General features: G+C 52.8%; 15 protein-coding genes across 15 annotated transcripts; 11 read left to right on the top strand and 4 right to left on the bottom strand.

Moving 5' to 3' along the window:
* Positions 1-252: 252 nt before the first annotated feature.
* Malapachy_2256 (hypothetical protein) lies at positions 253-1,397 on the top strand (the record flags this gene model as incomplete). Its single annotated transcript, XM_018136748.1, has 3 exons — positions 253-336; positions 366-654; positions 685-1,397. The coding sequence occupies 3 exons, from the start codon at positions 253-255 to the stop codon at positions 1,395-1,397; spliced, it is 1,086 nt and encodes a 361-aa protein (XP_017992825.1).
* Positions 1,398-1,701: 304 nt separating this feature from the next.
* Malapachy_2208 (60s ribosomal protein l15) lies at positions 1,702-2,357 on the bottom strand (the record flags this gene model as incomplete). Its single annotated transcript, XM_018136700.1, has 2 exons — positions 1,702-2,239; positions 2,281-2,357. The coding sequence occupies 2 exons, from the start codon at positions 2,355-2,357 to the stop codon at positions 1,702-1,704; spliced, it is 615 nt and encodes a 204-aa protein (XP_017993395.1).
* Positions 2,358-2,718: 361 nt separating this feature from the next.
* Positions 2,719-3,662, top strand: Malapachy_2223 (60s ribosomal protein l5; the record flags this gene model as incomplete). Its single annotated transcript, XM_018136715.1, has 2 exons — positions 2,719-2,721; positions 2,769-3,662. The coding sequence occupies 2 exons, from the start codon at positions 2,719-2,721 to the stop codon at positions 3,660-3,662; spliced, it is 897 nt and encodes a 298-aa protein (XP_017992797.1).
* Positions 3,663-4,052: 390 nt separating this feature from the next.
* Positions 4,053-5,687, top strand: Malapachy_2241 (phosphoglycerate mutase-like protein; the record flags this gene model as incomplete). Its single annotated transcript, XM_018136733.1, has 1 exon — positions 4,053-5,687. One exon carries the CDS (start codon positions 4,053-4,055, stop codon positions 5,685-5,687), a length of 1,635 nt encoding a protein of 544 aa, XP_017992845.1.
* Positions 5,688-5,849: 162 nt separating this feature from the next.
* Malapachy_2242 (phosphoglycerate mutase-like protein) lies at positions 5,850-7,466 on the top strand (the record flags this gene model as incomplete). Its single annotated transcript, XM_018136734.1, has 1 exon — positions 5,850-7,466. The coding sequence occupies one exon, from the start codon at positions 5,850-5,852 to the stop codon at positions 7,464-7,466; it is 1,617 nt and encodes a 538-aa protein (XP_017992831.1).
* A 281-nt stretch (positions 7,467-7,747) lies between these two features.
* Malapachy_2240 (acid phosphatase) lies at positions 7,748-9,376 on the top strand (the record flags this gene model as incomplete). Its single annotated transcript, XM_018136732.1, has 1 exon — positions 7,748-9,376. The coding sequence occupies one exon, from the start codon at positions 7,748-7,750 to the stop codon at positions 9,374-9,376; it is 1,629 nt and encodes a 542-aa protein (XP_017992846.1).
* Positions 9,377-9,574: 198 nt separating this feature from the next.
* Positions 9,575-11,182, top strand: Malapachy_2243 (3-phytase a precursor; the record flags this gene model as incomplete). The annotated part of the gene is made up of 2 exons (XM_018136735.1): positions 9,575-10,397; positions 10,578-11,182. 2 exons carry the CDS (start codon positions 9,575-9,577, stop codon positions 11,180-11,182), a joined length of 1,428 nt encoding a protein of 475 aa, XP_017992847.1.
* Positions 11,183-11,424: 242 nt separating this feature from the next.
* Positions 11,425-11,801, top strand: Malapachy_2231 (hypothetical protein; the record flags this gene model as incomplete). The annotated part of the gene is made up of 4 exons (XM_018136723.1): positions 11,425-11,471; positions 11,512-11,623; positions 11,659-11,721; positions 11,763-11,801. The coding sequence occupies 4 exons, from the start codon at positions 11,425-11,427 to the stop codon at positions 11,799-11,801; spliced, it is 261 nt and encodes an 86-aa protein (XP_017993449.1).
* Positions 11,802-11,901: 100 nt separating this feature from the next.
* On the bottom strand, positions 11,902-13,346 carry Malapachy_2211 (erg4 erg24 ergosterol biosynthesis protein; the record flags this gene model as incomplete). The annotated part of the gene is made up of 4 exons (XM_018136703.1): positions 11,902-11,943; positions 11,982-11,994; positions 12,071-12,299; positions 12,326-13,346. The coding sequence occupies 4 exons, from the start codon at positions 13,344-13,346 to the stop codon at positions 11,902-11,904; spliced, it is 1,305 nt and encodes a 434-aa protein (XP_017993345.1).
* A 125-nt stretch (positions 13,347-13,471) lies between these two features.
* Positions 13,472-15,257, top strand: Malapachy_2229 (prenylcysteine oxidase precursor; the record flags this gene model as incomplete). Its single annotated transcript, XM_018136721.1, has 3 exons — positions 13,472-13,498; positions 13,544-14,806; positions 14,835-15,257. 3 exons carry the CDS (start codon positions 13,472-13,474, stop codon positions 15,255-15,257), a joined length of 1,713 nt encoding a protein of 570 aa, XP_017992801.1.
* A 45-nt stretch (positions 15,258-15,302) lies between these two features.
* On the bottom strand, positions 15,303-15,812 carry Malapachy_2207 (actin depolymerizing factor; the record flags this gene model as incomplete). Its single annotated transcript, XM_018136699.1, has 3 exons — positions 15,303-15,465; positions 15,509-15,782; positions 15,806-15,812. The coding sequence occupies 3 exons, from the start codon at positions 15,810-15,812 to the stop codon at positions 15,303-15,305; spliced, it is 444 nt and encodes a 147-aa protein (XP_017993398.1).
* A 796-nt stretch (positions 15,813-16,608) lies between these two features.
* Positions 16,609-17,356, top strand: Malapachy_2226 (small gtpase-binding protein; the record flags this gene model as incomplete). The annotated part of the gene is made up of 3 exons (XM_018136718.1): positions 16,609-16,689; positions 16,802-16,816; positions 16,865-17,356. The coding sequence occupies 3 exons, from the start codon at positions 16,609-16,611 to the stop codon at positions 17,354-17,356; spliced, it is 588 nt and encodes a 195-aa protein (XP_017992794.1).
* Positions 17,357-18,035: 679 nt separating this feature from the next.
* On the top strand, positions 18,036-19,396 carry Malapachy_2225 (gda1-guanosine diphosphatase; the record flags this gene model as incomplete). The annotated part of the gene is made up of 2 exons (XM_018136717.1): positions 18,036-19,359; positions 19,383-19,396. The coding sequence occupies 2 exons, from the start codon at positions 18,036-18,038 to the stop codon at positions 19,394-19,396; spliced, it is 1,338 nt and encodes a 445-aa protein (XP_017992795.1).
* A 75-nt stretch (positions 19,397-19,471) lies between these two features.
* On the bottom strand, positions 19,472-20,439 carry Malapachy_2248 (hypothetical protein; the record flags this gene model as incomplete). The annotated part of the gene is made up of 5 exons (XM_018136740.1): positions 19,472-19,954; positions 19,984-20,043; positions 20,076-20,166; positions 20,193-20,396; positions 20,429-20,439. The coding sequence occupies 5 exons, from the start codon at positions 20,437-20,439 to the stop codon at positions 19,472-19,474; spliced, it is 849 nt and encodes a 282-aa protein (XP_017992854.1).
* A 59-nt stretch (positions 20,440-20,498) lies between these two features.
* Positions 20,499-21,446, top strand: Malapachy_2219 (scavenger mrna decapping enzyme; the record flags this gene model as incomplete). The annotated part of the gene is made up of 1 exon (XM_018136711.1): positions 20,499-21,446. The coding sequence occupies one exon, from the start codon at positions 20,499-20,501 to the stop codon at positions 21,444-21,446; it is 948 nt and encodes a 315-aa protein (XP_017993337.1).
* Between the last annotated feature and the right edge of the window lie 104 nt (positions 21,447-21,550).

The following is a 21,550-nucleotide window of genomic DNA, read 5'->3' as shown; positions in this document are numbered from 1 at the left end:
GATGAGCGGCTTGCTGTGCATACTGACAAGCATGCACCGGATGTGTCGCACAGTAATGCAAGGGTTGGGGGTATATCTTCTACTGCTTCTGTACCACCATCGCCGCCACCTCCTGCACCGTTATCCTCGTTCCAAGGCCAGGTACCATCGTTTGAAAGCAGCACCGAATCGTCCTCCGCGCGTGTAATCCGGCCTGGTGAAAGCGCCACGCCGTCTTATGGAGGTGCTTATATGCCCAATCGATCAACTACTATGGCGTCTAATAGCGCCCCTGCGCCCTGGCAAGTTGGAGCGCCTGCATCGTTGGAACCAGATGCGCGGTATTCACTAGAGCGTGTACGTATACTTTATTTTCTAACCTGAAGCTTCATGCAGCTTCTCTTTCGCTCTACAATTGCGTGGGAGAATTGCTAAACGTACCCGGCTCTGTGCACCGTGCCGACGATCTGTATGCCATCCTTCCCATCGTGTCTGAGATCAATCAGGAGGTTCGGACGCTGATTCCCTCACACGACACTCGCAGTGGCCGTGAGGCCGTAGATATGACACCCTACTATCCCTGGATGCCCAGTGGGAGTGGAAATGCCACTTCTTCGTACTGGGCATCGAATGTGCGGGATGATCGTGATGCTAAACTGCTGCGGACTGAGGATGGTATGTGGCCGCCTTCTCTCACACACGCAGACAAAGCTGTACCTATGCGAGGGCGTCGAAGCCCCTCTCAGCGGGGCAAGACAGGTATGGAGCGCAGTACCCAACCTCGCTCTGCCCGTGCCCCTGGCAGTGCAGAGGACCTGACGTACTTGTCGCGCATGGGCCCCGAGTCGGTGGGAATGCCACACTCATCGGCGTCCGCCTCGTCCAGCCGTGGCTCCGATCATGCCTATCATACTTACAGCGCTCCTGCTAAGGCTGCGCAGCATGAGACCACACCCACATCACAGCAGTCACAGACTTACGTGCCCAAGTATCGCAAACGTAGTCGGGCTCCTGCGCCGGGTGTATGCCACTCGTGTGGAAATGATGACACACCAGAATGGCGTCGAGGCCCAGATGGTGCACGTACTCTATGCAATGCTTGTGGCCTGCACTTTGCCAAGCTGGTTCGCCGCCGGACGATGGAGTATGCCAATGCAGCACCTGGTGTGCCTATTCCGCCTGTTACTATTGCGGAGCTTCGTCAGTCGACGAATGTGAATACCAACTCACCTAGTGTAGCGCAGGCAGATGATGAGCGTGCTCGCATTGCTGCATCGCATGCGGCTGCCGCTGCCACGGCCTCTACGCTTGCCCGTTCTGCACCGGAGACCACAAACACACCACGGGATAGCGTCACTCCGTTGCCACCGCCAGCCCCATCCACAACAGACCGGACTGAGCGCACATCGGTGGCATAATATCCAAATGGTGGGCCACATGCCAAAACTTCTTCCTGCGACGACATATATAGACATCCCAGGCAACGTTGCTAAGTCTTTTTATGGGCATACAACCTACTGCGTACGACACGTGTTCAGTTCTCTATCTATCCCCCCACACACATTGAGCAAAAGACATGCCTAATATATTTTGAGTAGGCGCGAAATAGCGCATCTACATAAAACGTTACTGAACAGCATGCAACGGAGCACAGCTCCATGGGCCTCAAGGAGGTATCGAGTCCAGAGCCCACTATCACTCCGGTGCTCTGCACTAGCACGTTTAACGGTAGCGCCTGAGCTGGAGGGTCTGGTGCTTGCGGTAGGTCGCGTTCTTGCCACCACCGTGGGTGTTGTTGAAGCGGTGGCCCTTGCCAATACCGCGGCTCTTCTTGCCGGCGGAAGTGAGGCCACGCGACTCACGGTGCTTGTGAACGGCGTTGGCGATCCAGTTGATGCGCGGGTCGCGGCGGATCGCCTTGTGCTGCGGGTCGACACAGATGACCTCAAAGTACTTGTACACACCGTCCTGGTTCACCCAGTACGAGTTGAGGACACGCAGGTTCGAAGCCTTGCGGCCAACGCGCTCCTCAGCGAGGGTGCGGAGCGAGCGCTGGGGCTTGAGGTGGTTCACACCCTGGCGCACCGGCTTACCGTAGGTGGCACCCTTCGAAACAGGCTTCTTGCGGTTACCGCGGCGGACACGCACACGGTAGATCACGTAGCCCTGCTTGGCCTTGTAGCCAAGGCGGCGAGCCTTGTCAGGGCGCGACGGGCGCGAGGCGCGGTGGACCACGTTCAACTGACGGTACTCCCAGCAGCTAGCAGTGTTAGTCCGCCACTCAAGACATCTAGTACATACCGAACACGAAGCAGGAAACGGAGCACATCGCTCTGCTTCTTCTTGTACAGCTCCTCAAGGTACTTGTAGGCACCCATCTATTTCCAGTTAGCATACTGTCCTTCATATTCGCAATCGCATGCTCTCAAGCTACCAAGTGTCGCTTGGAGGCACACTTGCCTTGCGTCAACATACCTTGATCGGGTCAGAGGACTGGGATGGTAAGGAAGCAAGCGGAGCTCTCTGCCTGGACGGTCAGGTGTGCCGCGCCTGCAAATTTCGTAAGCCTACTAGGCTTCGCAACATTCTTCTTCCTATATTCCACGTGACGTGTTTCCCAGGTTTGTAGTTTTGTTCATCGGCCGAGGCCTTTCGAAGAACTGCAGCGCTGCCCCTACGGCAAAAGATGTGGACACTCCGCCTGGTTTTGTTACGCAACCACCGACTGGTCGCTTCAAGATGGTATGTATACCTTGCTGCCTTGGGAATAGCATGCTAACACAAGCCAGCCTTTCGTTAAGACTGTGAAGTCGGACGCGTACTTCTCGCGCTACCAGGTCAAGTACCGTCGCCGCCGCGAGGGTAAGACCGACTACTACCAGCGCAAGCGCCTCGTTGCGCAGGCCAAGAACAAGTACAACGCGCCGAAGTACCGCCTCGTTGTTCGTTTCTCGAACCGCTTTGTTACCTGCCAGATCGTTCACGCTAAGATCCAGGGTGACTGCGTGCTCGCCCACGCTTCGTCGCGTGAGCTGCCCCGCTACGGTATCAAGCACGGTCTCGCTAACTGGACCGCTGCCTACGCCACTGGTCTGCTCGTTGCCCGCCGTGCTCTGAAGAAGCTCGGTCTCGACGAGAAGTACGCCGGTCAGGAGGAGCCGGATGGTGAGCTCACCTTCACCGAGCCCCTCGGTGACGACGAGCCCCGCCCCTTCAAGTGCTACCTTGACGTGGGTCTCAAGCGCACCTCGACTGGTTCGCGTGTGTTTGGTGCCATGAAGGGTGCCTCGGATGGTGGTATCTACATCCCGCACAACGAGCGCCGCTTCCCCGGCTACGACGTTGAGCTGAAGGAACTCGACGCTGATGTGCTCCGCAACTACATCTACGGTGGTCACATTGCTGAGTTCATGGAGTCACTTGAGGAGGAGGATGACGAGCGCTTCAAGAAGCACTTCTCGTCGTACCTGAACGACGACATTGGCAGCGAGGACATTGAGGAGATCTACGAGAACGCCTACGAGGCGATCCGTGAGGACCCCGACTTCCGCCCGACTGAGAAGACGAAGGACTGGGCTGCCGAGTCGAAGAAGTACAAGCAGACCAAGCTTACCTACGACGAGCGCAAGGCCCGTGTCCAGGAGAAGATCGCCCGCGTCAAGGCCGAGCTCAACATGGAGTAAAGTGCTTCGTACCTTGGTTTCCAGCGTCTTTTCTACAAGGCGTAAAAACAATTGCTGTTCTCCTAGCTTTCTATAGATCATAGGGATGGTGACGCAATTGACGATGATTCATCTTTTTTTCCTGTTGAGCGGGTTTGGCGCGTTATCAGACGAACAGTGGTGTCGTTCCAAGTTGAAATAGAAGGATGGGGCTGACCAACGAGAGGCTTCTGCATTCGACGGGAAGGTACTCAGGCGCGACGCACCCTTGGCACGTGGGCCCAGTGCCATTTTCGCTCCGACGTGCATGCATGAAACGAACATGCCCTGAACGCGTAGCGTGTCCCACGACAGGCCGTCGTTTTTTCTTTCATACTATCGTGTGCGTAGGTTCCAAGGCGTCTATTTGCAATGGTCTCCGCATCAGCCCTGGTGTTCGCTGCGGCTATAGCAGCGCCATCGGCCTACTATGAGGTGCCTGCGTCTGGAGGTGGTAGTGTCAAGGCCCCATCACCTACGCCGGCCCTTGCGTACGATCCCGCTTTCCCCACTGATATTGGCCATGCTGGCCCTACAAGCCCTGGTGGCTGGCCATTCCGTGCCCAGGTTGATGCATTTAATGTAACGCAGCCAGATGATGACAAGGCCATGCAATTACACTGGGTCCCCAAAGACGCCGCTGCCTCGGGGGCGACGTCGGACGACATTTTTCGCAATCTTGGCGCACCTTCGCCCTACCGGCCATCGCGAGATCTCTTCCCAGATACGATGGCCTACCAGGCTGTTCCGCCCACATGCTCCATCAAGCAAGTACATATCATCTCCCGTCACGGCTCACGATACCCTACCGATGGCACGAGTCAGGGACCTGGTCAATTGGCAGAGCGCCTGCAAAAGGCCAAGTCGTCTGGGACATTGCAGGCGCATGGGGACTTGGCCTTTTTGCAATCATGGGAGTACCAATTGGGCGACTCGCTGTTAACGAATCAGGGTGCGCATGATATGTTCCAAGCGGGTTCTCGTGCCTACTACAATTACGCTGCCTTGCTTCGCCATCAAAAGGGGAAACCCATCATACGTACTACGTCTCAACGACGTATGCTTGATTCCGCTCGATACTGGGCCATGGGCTTCTTTGGCTGGAATGCTGCTGAGCAAGTGCACTTTGAGGTGCTAGACGAAGCGAAGAACCAAAACAGCACACTCTCGCCAAAGTATGCGTGCCCCAACGCACGAGATGTCACATTCAAATTCGGGCGCCAAATGATGGCAGAATGGAATGCTAAATTTGTGCCACCCATTACAGAGCGGCTCCAGCGTATGCTCACAGGGTACGAGCTTGATGATCAGGATACAATCAACATGATGAGCATGTGTGCCTACGAAACCGCTGGTATGGGGTACTCGCATTTTTGTGGACTCTTCACAAAAGAAGAGTGGGAAGACTTTGAATATGCCGCGGACCTGCATTTCCAGGGCGATCATGGGTTCCTGAACCCCATGGGCAAGGCTCAAGGCATTGGGTGGGTCTCGGAGTTTCTTGCACGCCTTACCAACAAGCCTTTCCAGGGGCCAGTCACCTCGCAAAATCGTACCATGGATACCAATACGACCTATTTCCCACTGGATCAGCCGATATATGTGGACTTTACCCATGACACCGTTCTCACTAGCATTTTCACGGCGCTGAATTTGACGCAGCTAGCCGATCCCCTAACCACTGCCCACGCCGATCCTCACCGCACGTATCGCACAAGCTGGGTCACGCCCTTTGCAGCTCGCTTTGTCTTTGAGGTTCTCACGTGCGAAGATCAAGACTATATCCGCATGAAAATGAACGATGCGATTGTCCCGCTTAATGAAGACCAAGGGTGTGCCAAACCCCGCCGTGATGGACTATGCCCTGTGCGTGGATTTGTCAATGAACTGAAACGTGCCTATGAATCCTCTCGCTTCGATTTGGCGTGTTTTGGCGATAACGGCACCGATTTTATCGTTCAAGGACCTGCCCGATTTGGTACGTTGGACCAGGCCCAAATTTTGTAGATACTTGCCGCTTCCCCATACTCCACCCCACAGATTGTGGAGGAAACGTGCGCAGATAGGTGAGTGTTTTCTCTACCGAGTATCAACAACCCTGCATTTACTGCGTACAAAAGGGACGAAGATGTACCTTACAGCAAACGTACCTGCAAGAAAGAGGTAAGCATGTCCAAATTGCGCTGGGCAGCCATTTTTGTTGCTGCTGCGGCCGTCTCGGCCAAGGATCCTGTACACTGGGAGAATGTTACGGGGACTTCGACGATTGTGTTTCCTACCGATGTGGGCTTCGCCGGCGATGAAGTGCCTGGGGGCCTTCCGTTCAATGCCATGGCTGATACACTCGGCTCTGAGCATGAGACAGTCGTGGAAATGCGTTGGGTGCCCAAGGATGCGGACACATCGCATGACTCGTGGAAGGAGTTGTGGTACAACCTAGGCGAGTTTGCTCCCTACCATCCAGCGACCAACCTCTTCCCAGAGATGGTGGAGTATTCGGATGTGCCCAGGCAGTGTACCATTACACAGGTGCATATCTTGCACCGTCATGGCGCCAAGTACCCGGACAAGGGCCACAAAGACGGACCAGGTAACTTTGGCCAGAAGATTCGTGATCAGAGAGAGGATGACGACCAACGACTTGAAGTGTCTGGCGACCTTATGTTCTTGGAAGAGTGGGACTACGACTTGGGCCAGAAAATTCTTACGCATGCGGGTTCGGAGCAAATGTTCACGTCCGGCGTGAAACACTTTTACGACTACGGCCGCCTTTTGGATGGCTTTCCACACAAGCCCGTGTTCCGTACGACGTCGCACAGCCGTGTCCTTGATTCGGCACGGTACTTTGCACTGGGCTTCTTTGGCTGGGATGCGACGGAGAAGTACAACTTGGAAGTGCTTACGGAGGAGGATTTCCAGAACAATACCTTGGCTCCGAAGAATGCGTGCCGCAACGCGGACAACGACGACTACATGTTCGGCGACTACCTCAGCTCGCAGTGGCAGCCTGTCTACCTTGAGTCACCCCGTCAACGCTTGCAGAAGGACATTCACTCGATGACATTGTCCCACACAGACGTGTACAACATGATGCTCGCCTGTGCATACGAGACCTATGGCGATGGCTTTTCTCATTTCTGTCCTCTCTTTACCGCGGAGGATTGGCGCAACTTTGAGTACGACCAAGACCTGCAGACTGTAGGTGATCATGGCTTCATGAACCCTACAGGCCGCGCGCAAGGCATTCCGTACGTCCAAGATCTCGTGGCTCGTCTTAAGAAGCACACGTTTACCGGCCCAGTGACAGCGCAAAACATGACACTCGAACTTAATGAGACATACACGCCGCTGGACCAGCCGATCTATGCGGACTTCTCCCATCACAGTGTCATCACTGGTGTGATGACGGCGTTGAACTTGACGCAGTTCAAGGCGTACCTTGATCCCACGCGTCCGGACCCGAACCGCGTGTACCGAACAAGTGAAGTGACGCCATTAGCGATGCGCATGGCATGGGAAGTAATGGAGTGCGAAGAGAATGGCGGCACCGAAAAGTACATTCGTCTCAAGTTGAACGATGTGGTGTATCCTCTTGATGTCTCCAATGGATGTGAGGCGACCTGCGATGGCATTTGCAGGCTGGATGACTACATTAACCACCTGGATCAGTATGCATACGATGCCTCCAAGTTTGATCTTGTTTGCTTCGGGCAGAACGGTACGGACTATACTATCACAGGGCCTGTCCAGGATGGGACCATCCCTGACGAAGATATTCATTACTAGGCTGAGAGTTGTGGAGTTGACAGATCAGTTTCATAGTTGCGCCTTAGTGGGGGTCAAGTTCATTTCAGGAACCAACAGGGATGAGCCATGCGTCCACGTGCGCTCATGCCGTAAACTTCCTCGATCGGACAGGCACAACGGGTACAAAGAGGCCTCTATATCGTCCAGGAATGCATGAGTGATACCTAGGCGTGCATGTTTTGTTGTTGGTCCAACAAGCAAAGCACATAGCGAGGTATGCCATATAAGATGGCGACAGGAGAATGCATGGGCCTTACCCCATGTTGCACGCTGCTCTCTATCTGGTGCCGTGGGCCCTCCTTGTGCTGCCGTCCTTGGCGGACCCTATTACGAGCTGGAACAATGTGACAGGCAATGCCAATGTGACCTTCCCTACGGCTGTAGGCAACACAGGCGACGTGGCGCCAGGGGCCCTGCCGTTCAAAGTTCAAGTCGACAAACTCAATTCGACTACATTCCAGAAAGTGTATGCACCTGAAATGCGCTGGCTCCCACGCGACGCTGAGAAGGATAATGCAACGTCGGACGATATCTTTGCGAACCTTGGCGCGTACACGCCATGGCGTCCTGCCGACGGGCTGTTCCCAGAGACGGAAGCCTACAAACCCTTGCCGGATCAGTGCACCATGAAGCAAGTACATCTTCTAGTTCGTCATGGCGCACGCTACCCAACGGACGGAATGGATGAAGGCCCAGGTACGATCGGAGCGCTTGTGCTCAACAGTACGCGCAACAACACCTTTTCTGCGAAAGGCAATATGGCGTTCCTCAATACGTGGAACTACAGTTTGGGCCAGGCGGTCTTGGTTCACCAAGGTGCACAGGAGCTTTTCGATGCGGGTGTCAAGCACTACTATGACTATGCACGTCTGCTGCAGAATGTGTCGAGCAAGCCTGTGATCCGCACCACGAGCTCAAGCCGTGTGTTGGACTCAGCGCGGTACTGGACGCTGGGCTTCTTTGGCTGGGATGCGGACCAGAAGATGAACTTGGAAGTGATCTCGGAGGCGGACAAATACAACAACACACTGGAGCCCAAGTACGCATGCCCGAACGGCAAAGCGTTTGCCTTCGGCGACAAAATGCGACAGGAATGGCAAAAGGTGTACTTGAAAGACGCTCTTGCACGCATTCAGAACGATACGAGCGGCGTCACATGGACGATCAGCGATATGGCCAACATGATCCAGCTGTGCCCGTACGAAACTGTGGGTATGGGCTACTCAAACTTCTGCTCGATCTTCACGAAAAGTGAATGGGAGGGATACGAATACGACATGGATCTCAAGTTCCAGGGCAACAGCGGCTTTATGAACCCTACATCCAAAGCAATGGGCATGGGCTACGTCCAGGACTTCCTGGCGCGCGTCACAAAGCACGCTTTGCAGGTGCCCTCAGCAGAGCAGAACAAGACGCTCGAGCGGAACACGACGTACTTCCCACTCGATCAGCCTCTGTATGCCGACTTTTCGCATGACACGGTTATGGTCAACATCCTCACGAGCTTCAACATCACCCAGCTCGCTGACCAGATGAACAGCACAAGCCCTGATCCTACACGTCGCTTCCGCGCAAGTCATATTGTGCCTTTTGGCTCTCGATTTGCATTTGAGATTATGGAGTGTGATAAGGGAGAGCAGTACATTCGCGTGAAGATCAATGAGGCTATTGTGCCCCTGAATGAGGGCCAGGGCTGTGAACCGCGAGTGGATGGTCTCTGCAAGCTTCAGGACTTTGTGTCACACTTGCAGAAGGCCATGTCATCCATTCCCTTTGCGCTGACCTGCTACGGCAAGAATGGCACAGACATCGCAGTGACGCACACCGTAGAGCATGGCATGCTTACGCCCGAGCAGATCCTATCCAATAACACATCGTCGCGTACGTAGACAAACTAGTCTGTAAGGGGGTATTTGATCTTGCCTCGTGCGCACGGTACATACATTTTTTTGCCCAATTTGGCTAAATGCATCTGCACGTAGATTGGACAGCACATCCCGCATGTGGAGCGGAGTCAATTAAAATGAATAGCCAAAATAAGTATGGGTTCCGCTGCGCATCGCACCTTCCTTGCCCTTTGTTTCTCCATGGCGAAAATCGCGCTGCTCTTGTCGTTGGTGCTGGCGGCTGTAAGCCATGCCCAGAACGCTTCTCAGACAAGCTGGAACAATGTCACAGGCACGTCAAACACGCCTTTCCCTACGGATGTGGGTTTCGCTGGCCCTGTTGCCTACGGCATTCCTCCTCTGCGCTCGCAGGTCGACAAATTGAACTCTACCGAGTTCCAGGGCAACAACTACGGCGTAGAAATGCGCTGGATTCCTAAGGATGCGGACAAGGATCACGCAACGTCAGATGATATCTTCCGTAACCTGGGCACTACGTCGCCCTATCATGTTGCTGACGATCTCTTCCCGGAGACCAATGCGTACCGAACGATGCCGGACCAGTGTGAGATCAAGCAGGTGCACATTCTTCATCGCCACGGTGCTCGGTACCCGACGAGCAGCTCGCACGAAGCCACATCGGTGTTCGGTGCTGCTGTGAGCAATGCGACAAAGGCCGGTACACTCGATGCCACGGGCGATATGGCCTTCTTGAACTCGTGGAACTTCTCCATCGGTGTCGAAGTGCTGGTACACCAGGGTGCCCAGGAGCTCTTTGACTCAGGAACGAAGCACTACTATGACTACGCACGCCTCCTCCAGAACTACACTGATAAGCTGGTGCTGCGCACGACGTCCGAAAGCCGTATGCTTGATACGGCACGTTACTGGATGTTGGGCTTCTTTGGCTGGGATGCGCCATCGCGTGCGAATCTTGAGGTGCTTACCGAGGCCGACAAGCAGAACAACACTCTTGCATCGTGGTTTGGCTGCCCAAACATGAACTTGGACTCGTTCTACATCGGTGATCAGCTCAGCACCGAATGGCAACAGGTATACACAAAAGCGCCGATCGACCGTTTGCAACCAATGATGCCAGGTGTGAAGCTGACGCCTAACCTGATGTATGGCATGATGAGCATGTGCCCGTACGAGACTGTGGGTCTGGGCTACTCGAACTTCTGCAGCCTGTTTACCAAGGAAGAATGGGAGAATTACGAGTACGACATTGACCTGCAATTCCAGGGCGATTATGGCTTTATGAACCCGGCAGGCAAGGCGCAGGGCGTCGGCTGGGTCGTTGAATTCCTGGACCGCCTGACGAAGAGCCAATTCAAAGGCCCTGTGACAGGTCAGAACACGACGTTGGACGGCAACACAACGTACTTCCCATCGATGCAGCCGCTGTACGCCGACTTTACGCATGACGACATTATTCACTCGGTGCTCACGTCGCTGAACGTGACGCAAATTAGTGACTTTTTGCCTACGACGAAGCCTGATCCTAAGCGCCGTTACCGCTCGAGCCGCGTGACGCCGTTTGCTGCGCGTCTCGTTTGGGAGGTCATGGACTGCCAAGAGAACAACGCAACCACGAGCTACATCCGTGGAAAGATCAATGAGGCCGTCATTCCGCTGAATCAGGACCAGGGTTGCTCGCCTCGTCCCGATGGTCTGTGCAAGCTGCAAGACTTTGTGTCGCACCAGCAAGAATCAGCCGTCCGTGATGCCAAGTTCGATCTAGTGTGCTTCGGCCAGAACGGTACTGACTTCACTGTTACGGGTCCTGTTCGCAACGGTACCATTTAATTCAGTGTTCATTCTCATGTACTCCCCTCTCTATTTGTTGCGTATGTCTGTATAGAATGATATATAGTGTTCGCCTCGTTTCCCTGGCTTCGCGCTATGCAAGGTGCTGCGATAGGCTTTTTCGATGCTCGCACAGACATTGTCACCCTAACTCCCATAATCACGTGACGCAACCCGTGTTCCGAAATAGGCCGCTGGTGAAAGGCCAAACGTGCCGCCTCGGCAAAGAGTTCCCCATCACCATGACTGCCTCGTCTGCTGCCAAGAATGCCACGAACTGGGCTAAGATGTATGTATCTATCGATATCGTTGGAAGCTCACATGACAAGTGTGCCCGTTGAGGTGTACCCCATTATCGCCCTCACCGGTCTTGCCGTGGGTGGTGCTACGTGGTACATTTCTCGTCTCGCGCGCTCCCCTGATGTGATTTGGGACAAGAAGGTATGTTACTACGGTGTGGTAGGCCTAACTCTCAGAACAACCCGACCCCGTGGAACAACGTGGAGCAGGGTACTCAGTACAAGCTCATGAACATCAACGTATGTACCATATGATAAGGTACCATGACTAACCATGCCAGGGTAAATTCGACAAGATGTACAGGCGCGACCGTCTCTAAAGTAGCTGTTGTACTGTGCTAATTACATCACTCTGGTGCGAACCATGTGTGCTGCTATGAAGTGTATTTGCTTCACTACATTGCTTGCGTCTAGGCCGTATCAGTACACATAAGGGATGATACGGTAGGGCACTTGTCGGCACTGCTTGTTAGTTTACTTGGCATGCTATCGATACGTACGTAAACATCCCAGCTGCAATGGGTTAGCGTACGAGAAAAATAAGGCATGTGTCAGTCTTCCGCCCTCTTTCACATGAGAGGATACGTACTCTGCGCCGTACTTTTTCTTGCAAGCATCATCGTCGCGCAGTTGGCGATGCACAAGTAGCACGGCAAAGTACACCACGTAAAAGTAGGGGATGGGCGTGCCAAAGCCACAGGGCAGGCACCAAGCCCAGGCCATGATCCAGTCGCCCAAGTAGTTAGGGTGACGGCTGCGTCCCCACCAGCCGGATGTCAGTAATTTCCGGCCAGTGGATGTCGTCATGAATTTCAGGTCTATTGTTAGTTGAGGCCATACACACTCTTCGGGTTGCGTCCGTTCCGGAAATCGTTCTTCTCCACGTTGGCGGTTCGGAAAATGTAAAAGCCCACAAACTGGACCAGTAGCACAGCCACGGTGCCTGGCCAGCCCAGATGAACAGGTGTAAAGGCCAAATAGCGTGCTTGCAGACTGTACGTGAATGGTACCCAGGCCAGGTCACCCACGCTCAGCATGAACCCAAAGCCATCTGTCGTAATGTCCATTTGCGATAGAATGGTAGGCTCATGCAGCAGCGAGTCTACGACATACCATAAGTGGAACACCGTAACTAGGAGCATACTGTCCGTCACTTCGCCGAGCCTAACAAACTGATGACAAGCACAGCTGATATCAATCAATACCCACAACAGCAGGCCAGGTCGCAATTCATTGAATGTCTTGATATCAAAAAGGCCGATACGTGGGTTCAGCTCACGGCCAATAAACCAATCAAATAGGATATTGCCGCTATTGCCACCTAAGGCCAACAACTTGTCGCCCACAAACGATGCGACATACACATAAATCGCTTGCACAATGGAGTTGACCAACGCTGCGCTCAGAAATCCCGGCCAGTGGTCGTACAAGAACGTGAATGACTTAGGTCCTTTGAGTGAAATGTACGTGCACACAATGCCCAGGGCCATAGCGCCGGTAGGCATCGCATTGATTTTATACGGAAGCTGCTCGCCTGTACGTAGGGGCAGCCCCTTGATCCACTTGCCTGGAAGAATCGCCCATGCAATAACACAGTACGCATACCAAGCATAGTAGAGTTTCCATGCCGTCGTATCAAAAAAGCTGCTCACAAACTTGTCTTTCACAAACGTTAAGAAAGCATCCGTATTCGTAACCGGCATTGACAAGGCGCATCCAAGTTCTTCATTGCATCCAAAGGCAAGATAGTACATCGTGAGTGGTACAGTAATTGTCACAAAGAGCGCACCAGCTACACCTCCGAACTCCAATTCATGTGAGACTGGTGCAAGCAACTCTTGCTTCGACACCTTTTTCGAAGCCATGGTGGTTGCGCGCGCGCCATGTTGAAATCAGGTCATACACATCTTTTGCCATGTGGAGTGCCTCCACGCTGTTCGCCCCAGGCACTCCACTCGAGATGGCACGGTCCACTGGGCCTTGGCGGGCCATGTATGCCACCTTCCTAGTGTGGTTCGTGTGCCTTTGGTGCGTGTATGCTGCACCTTACGTTCCAAACCAGTCCTTTTTTGGCGTGGAAGATAGTGCTGCGTCTGTCACAGCGCCTTCCTTCATCTCTGAATGCCCGACTTCAGGAGCTCGGCCTGAATTCCGCGTTGCTATAATCGGCGCAGGTCCGTCGGGCACTAGCGCCGCGTACTATCTTGCGAAAGCGCAAGAAAAGCTGGAAGAAGCCAGGAAGTATGGACTAGGCACATGCAAAAACACGTCTTTCCCCGAGCGCCTCTATGTCACTGTGTACGAGCGAAGTGACCGCGTAGGTGGTCGTGCTTGGAGTGTTCATCCACTGGATGATCCATCGATCGCGCCTGTGGAATCAGGTGCCAGTATATTTGCGAAAATGAATACACAGATGCGTCAGGCGACCCAAGCCATGGACCTTAAGGCGGTCCCACGAGAATCGATGCCGCGTAGCGACTATGGCTTGTGGAATGGTCGCGACTTTGTCATTGACAAATTCGATGGAACTAAATGGGACCAACTCAAGATGTATTGGAGATATGGAAACAGTCCCCAGACATTTTTAAATCTGTACGTATTGGTACGTCTTACTTTCAGTGCCACCAAAGCAGCGTCCTCTTTCACGCAGCTCTACAATCCATCGTTCCTTCATAAACGGACTAGACATTCCACTGAGAGCGAATCTGGATACCCATGGAGCAACGTCAGTGATATCATTCATCGCTTGGGTTTGCAACACACGACGTCCCAATCTGCTCGAGACTTGCTTTTGCACAACAAAGTCTCAGATACGTTTGTTGATGAAATGGTCAATGCTCTTACACGAGCCATCTACGCTCAATCTGTCAGCACTATACACGCTGTAGCTGCTATGGTGGCTGCTGGTGCCCCAGATGCTTTTAGTATCCGCGGTGGGAACGAACAACTGTTTCAGCGTCTTTTGGAAAAGAGTGGCGCTTATGTACGTTTTGGCGTCCAAGGCGAGGTCACAGGTCTGATGAAAATGAGCGCAAGTATCGATCCTGCCAAACCTGGCCATACAGAATGGTGGGTCGGGACGAAGGATGGGCATGGCGAAGTATACAATGCCGTGATTCTCGCAACACCTTGGCATGATGCAGGTATTACTCTGCTCAATACACATCATACCGTACCTTCGTACAAATTCCAGCATCTTCACGTCACAATTGTTGTAACGAGTTCATCCAAGCTCAATGTAAAGTACTTTGCTGGGGCTATGCCTCTTACTTCTATGCCACATACTATCTTGACAACGACTGCTCCCGATGGGACGGAGCCAGAGGTACGTCCGCTATGTATTTACCATACAGTTCCTCTCTATGAGCTACCTTCGCCAGCTTAACCATGCTACATATAAGGGAAAAACATGGAATAAGCTGTTTGTCGTCAAAATATTGTCTCAGAAGGAACTTGAAGACGATACGTTGGCACGTCTATTTGGTCCTTCCTCTGTGCTGTGGACTACCCAAAAGACTTGGAGCGCGTATCCGGAACTTCCACCGACGGACAAGTTCGGTCGCTTTGAAATTGATGACAACCTATGGAACATCAATGCTTTGGAGCGTTGGATATCCACGATGGAAACGAGCCTACTTGCCTCTAAAAACGTCGTGGCGCTACTTTTGCAAAAATGGCTCGGTGCTGCCTTTATATTGGGTCAGGCTTGTAAATGGGAACCCAACGTTGTACGCGAGGCAACAGCTTGGGCTGGCTGGGGATGCCAAAACACATAATATTGTAAAACAGCGCATGTTATTCATCCTATACGATACATGCATTTAGAACGTCGAACGGGACACCTTCTCCAGCACAGTCTCGTACGAAACCTCGCTGAAGTCAGTACCCTGGATCTCAGTAGCAATGCCAACAAGGGCCTTACGCAGAGCATCCTTGGAAGAAGCGTAAAGCATCTTCTGCTTCACCTTCGAGTCATCAGGCGACCTACCAGTGTTAGACATGGGGCTACAACGCCCGTCATACGTACCACGTAAAGAAGCAGATCTTGTTTCGCTTGCCCTCATCGCCCTTCTGGTACTCGAAATCGTAAATTGCATAGCGACATTCAGCCGGTGGCAGCTCAGCAAGGAAGTCATCGTAGTTGCCGGACTCGCTTGTCTTAGCCACAACAATCTCAGTGTTGTCAGGCGAGAGAGTGTAAATGATGTACTTGATCTTCTTGCCCAGCTTCAACGACTGAAACTGCTCCAGGCATTCTTGACTGACCTTTACACCAGAAGACTGTAGGAATGTATGAGACTCTTTGCAATTGTATAAATCACACGTACCATTTTGGCTGATTTGACTTACAACTAAGAGTGTTGGTTAGACTGGCGCGCAGGGCTCAACCCGTGCCAGCCGACAACCAGGCCACTCCACGTGATGACACTCCACCAAGAACGCTTTGTGAAGATGGCATGATGAGCTTAAAATACACAGTAGTGACACGCACGGACTGAAAAATGCGTAGGAAGAGCGCTCATAAGCTATACTCTTCTGCTTCTAGAACGCCAGTGGCACCTTATCGAGCGAGTAAGTAGCAAAAATTTGCAAAAAATGTGGCTAGCCGGAATCGAACCGGCGTCTCATCGGTAATTGTTGCGAATGGTCGAAACCAATTCCACAACGATACGTACTGACCACTATACTATAGCCACATGGCATATGCCACAGCTGTCGCCATTTCCACATACAAGCATGTAGCTAATACACAAGGGATTCTAAAAAGTGTGGCTAGCCGGAATCGAACCGGCGTCTCATCGGTAATTGTTGCGAATGGTCGAAACCAATTCCACAACGATACGTACTGACCACTATACTATAGCCACATCGGCTGGGGGAATTGAGGAATTTATCACATAAGAGAGCCTTCTAAGTTTTTTCACTTTGAGCTGGCACATGCGGCCGATGTAATTTATTGCCACATGACTGGCTGAGTTATGCAAGGATCAACTAAGCGGGCGGCGGGCCTAGCTTGTCGGCTGCATGACATTGCCCCGCCGAGCGCATACTTTGTTCTCTGTCTCTCAATTCTATTGAGGTCACACTGTACCTGATCTGTATACCACATTTTGAGTCCAGTGAAACATGACTGAACTTCGCCGGAAGTTGGTTATCGTCGGTGATGGTGCTTGCGGAAAAACCTGTCTTCTGATTGTGTTCTCGAAGGTATGTTACTCACGCTTCTCTGCGTGCGCTACAAGCGCATGGTAGAGAGTAAAAAACCGCTGGAACGGCATGCTAACATAATGCTTTTGATGTTGTGAATTTCGTATTGTAGGGCACTTTCCCTGAGGTATGTTCTTCTTGTGTTTTGTTGGAGTTTGTGCTAACTTCATGGCAGGTGTACGTTCCGACTGTCTTTGAGAACTACGTGGCGGATGTTGAGGTCGATGGTCGTCACGTCGAGCTTGCTCTTTGGGATACGGCTGGTCAGGAGGACTATGACCGTCTCCGCCCCCTTTCGTACCCTGACTCTCATGTCATTTTGATCTGCTTTGCTATCGACTCTCCCGACAGTCTTGATAATGTCCAAGAGAAGTGGATCTCGGAGGTACTTCACTTCTGCCAAAACTTGCCTATCATCCTAGTTGGCTGCAAGAAGGATCTGCGTCGCGACCCTAAGATCATTGAGGAGCTGCGCAAGACAAGCCAACGCCCTGTTACCCCTGAGGAGGGTATGGCAGTTGCTTCGAAGATCGGTGCTGTTCGTTACCTTGAATGCAGCGCTAAGACTGGCGAAGGTGTCCGGGAAGTCTTTGAGCATGCGACCCGCGCTGCTCTTATACAGAAGCCCCGTGGTGGCCGGAGCAAGTCGAAGTGCTTGGTTCTCTGAGCGTTTCCTACTCTAATCTTAGGCCAAGCTTTATTATTAGCATGTTTATCAGCTGATGACGTGCTTTTTTCAAGATTTACCCTCTGATTTCGTATTTTAGTCTTTCTACAGACCATTTGTGAAACAGTGGGACATGCTTTTGTGTAGCTTTATGTGTCATGCTACTTACTCTTCCTCTCCCTTTTCCTATCATCAATGGCACCTGATAAAGTGGGTCTTATCGCCTACTCCATGCCAAAATATAGACAGAATATCTAAACTCTTCTCATCTTCTCCTTTCTTCATGATGTGCGTATTTCTTTGCCAGCGCCGTAATGAACTGCTCTTTGCGGGGCCCTTCATGCCGTACGGGGCTGGACGCATTTTGCCACCGACATTAGCAGCGTGCCACGTGCCGTTTATTATTTTTGGTTGTGCCGTGCCGCTGTGTTCCAGAACAACACGTTGTTCTTGCTGCTGCTGACCGTCGTGCTCACTAGCTATGACGTGGTCACCGCGTATTATCCGAACAAGGAAGCCGTTAGTGCTTCTGTTTGTCACGATACTTATTTTGTTGATCCTTGTACCACTTCATCTGCATTCAAATGTGTCTACGATTCTGCGTGACACCGCTAGTGAAATTCGACAGGAGGTGCATTGGTCAGCTGTCGCTCCCTTTGCAGGTCTGTCAGGGCCTACGATGCGCAAGACAGGTGCGCGTGTCCCCCCTGCTTTGCACCCCGAGCCCACTAAAACTACGCGCTGCGAGAAAGCGCCGCCTGTGTATGATATGCATGGCAAGCAGCGTCCTCTGGTGCAGTATGCCATCATGATGGATGCTGGCAGTACGGGCAGCCGTATTCATGTGTACAAGTTTAATTACTGCACATCTTCGCCTGAGCTGGAGTTTGAGCACTTTGACCATATTGAGCCCGGTCTGTCCTCTTACGGTGCCGATGCCTTGGGCGCTGCTAACTCTCTCCGTCCTCTTCTTGACAAGGCCATGCAGATCATCCCTCCATCGTTGCAACGATGTGCCCCTCTTTCTTTGAAGGCTACTGCAGGGCTCCGCTTGCTGGGTCCTGAGCAGAGTGATGTGATTATCAAGTCGGTACGTGCGTTGATTGAAGACCACTATCCCTTCCCTATCGCTGATGGCGTCTCGGTTGATGGCAGTCCCAGCACCCGTGGCGTAGAAATTATGAATGGACGTGAAGAAGGCGTGTTTGCTTGGATTACTGTGAATTACCTGATGAACTTAATCGGCTCGGACAAGAAGAAAAAGACGGCGGCTGTCCTGGACTTGGGCGGTGGATCGACCCAAATTGTCTTTGAGCCGCAGCTGCAAGGTATGGCGCCCATGCACCCTGGCGACCATGTATACGAACTGCGGGACTTTGAAAATGCTACATTCACTTTATACCAAAACTCCTATCTTGGCTATGGCCTCAAGACAGCACGCCAATCGACCAACTCTCTCGCAGCTTTCATGCATTTCCAGTCTCACCAAGGCTCTTCACTCCCATCATGGGACATGTTCACGCCGTCCAATACCTTTATTCCAAGCCCCTGCTATGCAACTGGCATGCAAAAGACCGCCAAAGTCTCGAATGGGCCGGCCGGTTGGCGTGAAGTTACGATGATGGGAACACATGGCGGCTTCCGTGCCTGCCAGCGCTTTGTCGAAGTCATGATGGACAAGGACGCCGAGTGCCACTTGGCGCCCTGTTCTTTTGCAGGCGTCTACCAGCCGTCGCTATCTGAAGCGTTCAAGGATGCGGATATCATCGCCCTTTCGTACTTCTACGATCGCATTACCCCGCTGGGTCTGGGTCCCAAGTTCACAGTGAAGGAATTGGGCCAGCTTGCGGAGCGAGTCTGTGCGCCGCCCAGCCAATGGAGTCTGCTCAAGCCCGCCTTCTCCCGCGAAGCGCTTGCAGAGCTTCAGCAACGTGCAGACTACTGCCTGGATTTGACATATATGCACTCGCTCCTTCGTCTCGGCTACGAGTTGGACGAATCACGTACCATTACTCTCGCGAAAAAGATCAGCGACTTTGAGTTGGGATGGGCATTGGGTGCGCAGCTGGCGGTGCTGCAGCAGGGCGTTTTGTGCAAATAGATATGTATGTACCTCTATGACATGTTGGCTCGCAATCGCGCCTCTGTTGCACGTCGAATCGACTCGCGATCCGGCTGGGCAGGGCGGCTGGAGGTGCCACGGCCCAGCCATGAACGGCGGCTGGAAGAGGTGCCTGTGGTGGTCGTTGCTTTGCCTCGTCGTAAGGGAGCAAAGGCCGTGCCGTACCCTGTGGATCGTTCGCGTACAACACCACATGCCTCGCGGAACCATGTCGGCGTAGCTAGCCTTGGCGCCACGTACTTGGCCAGGAACGCCACGAGACGCGCGTCGATGCGCGACCGTGGCGCACGAGGCGCGGAGCGAATGTAGTGCCATACGTAGGCAGCCACTGCGCCTACCAGCATGATTTTGGCAGCTTCGGGGCCTGCGACAATTGCTTCCAGAAATAGCATAGCCCCTGGCACATAGACGCCCGGCACCTGGATCAGGCCGAAGATCGAGACTGGCATGTGGGGTAAATGGATGGCCCATTGACTCTGTACGTAAGAACAGACATGATACGTACAAGTACCGAGCCCAACAATGCTTGGAAGAGCAAAGGAAAAGATGTCACGTAGTTGATCATCTGAATGTGAGCACAGATCCGTACAAACGTACCAGAATCAGCACGGCTATGCCCATCGTGGACCATGCGTAGTCTGCTGTATCGTTCACATACCCCATTTTTTCCAAGGTGCTCGACATATTACTACGGTGAGTCTAGTTCGCACGTACTAGAAGAACAACACTCTGAACACCAGGTCCATACGGCTCCCAGCATACATGAATGAGGACACCACACGCCACACTTGGTAGTGGCGCTTCACATGCGGCCAGAGGAGAGCCACATCATACGGACCAATGATGTTCAGTGCACATGATACCGACACAATACCGATACCACCTAGTAAGATGCGTGTAACAGGTGGGATCGCCAAGCTGGGGCGTCAGGCTTCATGGCATACACGTACATTGCATCCATCGTCGTTGTGGTGGAGAAACCTCATCGTGTGGAGGCATGCCCTATCCCCCTTTACCACCATGGGCGCCGAAGCCAAGACGTCCCTTCCTTGCTTTGAGCTGGAGCGAATCTTGTACGAAGACCCGCGTGCAAAATCTGTCAATCTACTTGGACAATGTGAGCATCAGGGCGAGAGGGTCCCTGCATTGCTCTTGATGGAAAAAACGCATTTCACACCGGCCTTCCTAGCTTCGCTACAACAGGGACTCGAGCACACATTCTCTCATCTGGAGCAGATCGGACAGAATGATATCTACACATGGGTCTTTGGATGGACCTCTGATCAAGTACACACGGATGCGCATACCAAGATGTCTCTCATCTGCCCTGCCAACTCGGACTTGATTGCAAAGTATTCCGCCCCGGAACGCCGCATGATCATTGAGACACCGCACATGTATGAAACGGTAACAAAGCCATGGATTGAGTCGCTACCTGCCTCCAAAGTGACATGGGTGCACAACATTTTGAATGGAGAGTCGGAGCGCGAGTCTGTGCTGTACAACGATGAAGACCCGAAAACAGGCTTTGTCCTTGTGCCAGACTTGAAGTGGGACCGACGTACTCTCTCCTCGCTTTACATGGTAGCCATTGTGCGAGATGGGTCGCTGACCAACATGCGTGACCTGACCAAGGACCACATCCCTCTGCTACGCAAGATCCAAAAAGCGGGTGCACAGATCGCCCATGAAAAGTACGGCCTCCCTGCACCTAGTGCAGATGGCTCCTCCTCGTCTCTACGTTGTTTCTTGCACTACATGCCTACGTATTTCCATCTGCACGTTCATCTCATGTCGGCGAACTTCACGACCCACCCTGGTGCACTGGTAGGCCAAGCGCAGTTGGTGGACGACGTGATTAGTTTGCTGGAGCTGGGTGTGGATTTCCGTCAGCGGACTATTGGATACGCACTGGCTGATGGCCACAAGTTGCTTGCCGCTCTCCAACAGGCGGGCTTTGCGACGTAGGTAAGAGTATGTATGAAATGGAACTACATATACCAGAAACCATGACAGTGAAGTAAGCTACAGACCCTGTAACTCAGTTGGTTAGAGTGTGGAGCTAATACCAC

Source organism: Malassezia pachydermatis (assembly GCF_001278385.1).
Source record: "Malassezia pachydermatis strain CBS 1879 chromosome Unknown scaffold2, whole genome shotgun sequence".
In the NCBI taxonomy this organism is placed as follows: domain Eukaryota; kingdom Fungi; phylum Basidiomycota; class Malasseziomycetes; order Malasseziales; family Malasseziaceae; genus Malassezia; species Malassezia pachydermatis.
Note: the sequence above shows the minus strand (reverse complement) of the source record. Positions and strands in the feature narration are given on the sequence as shown.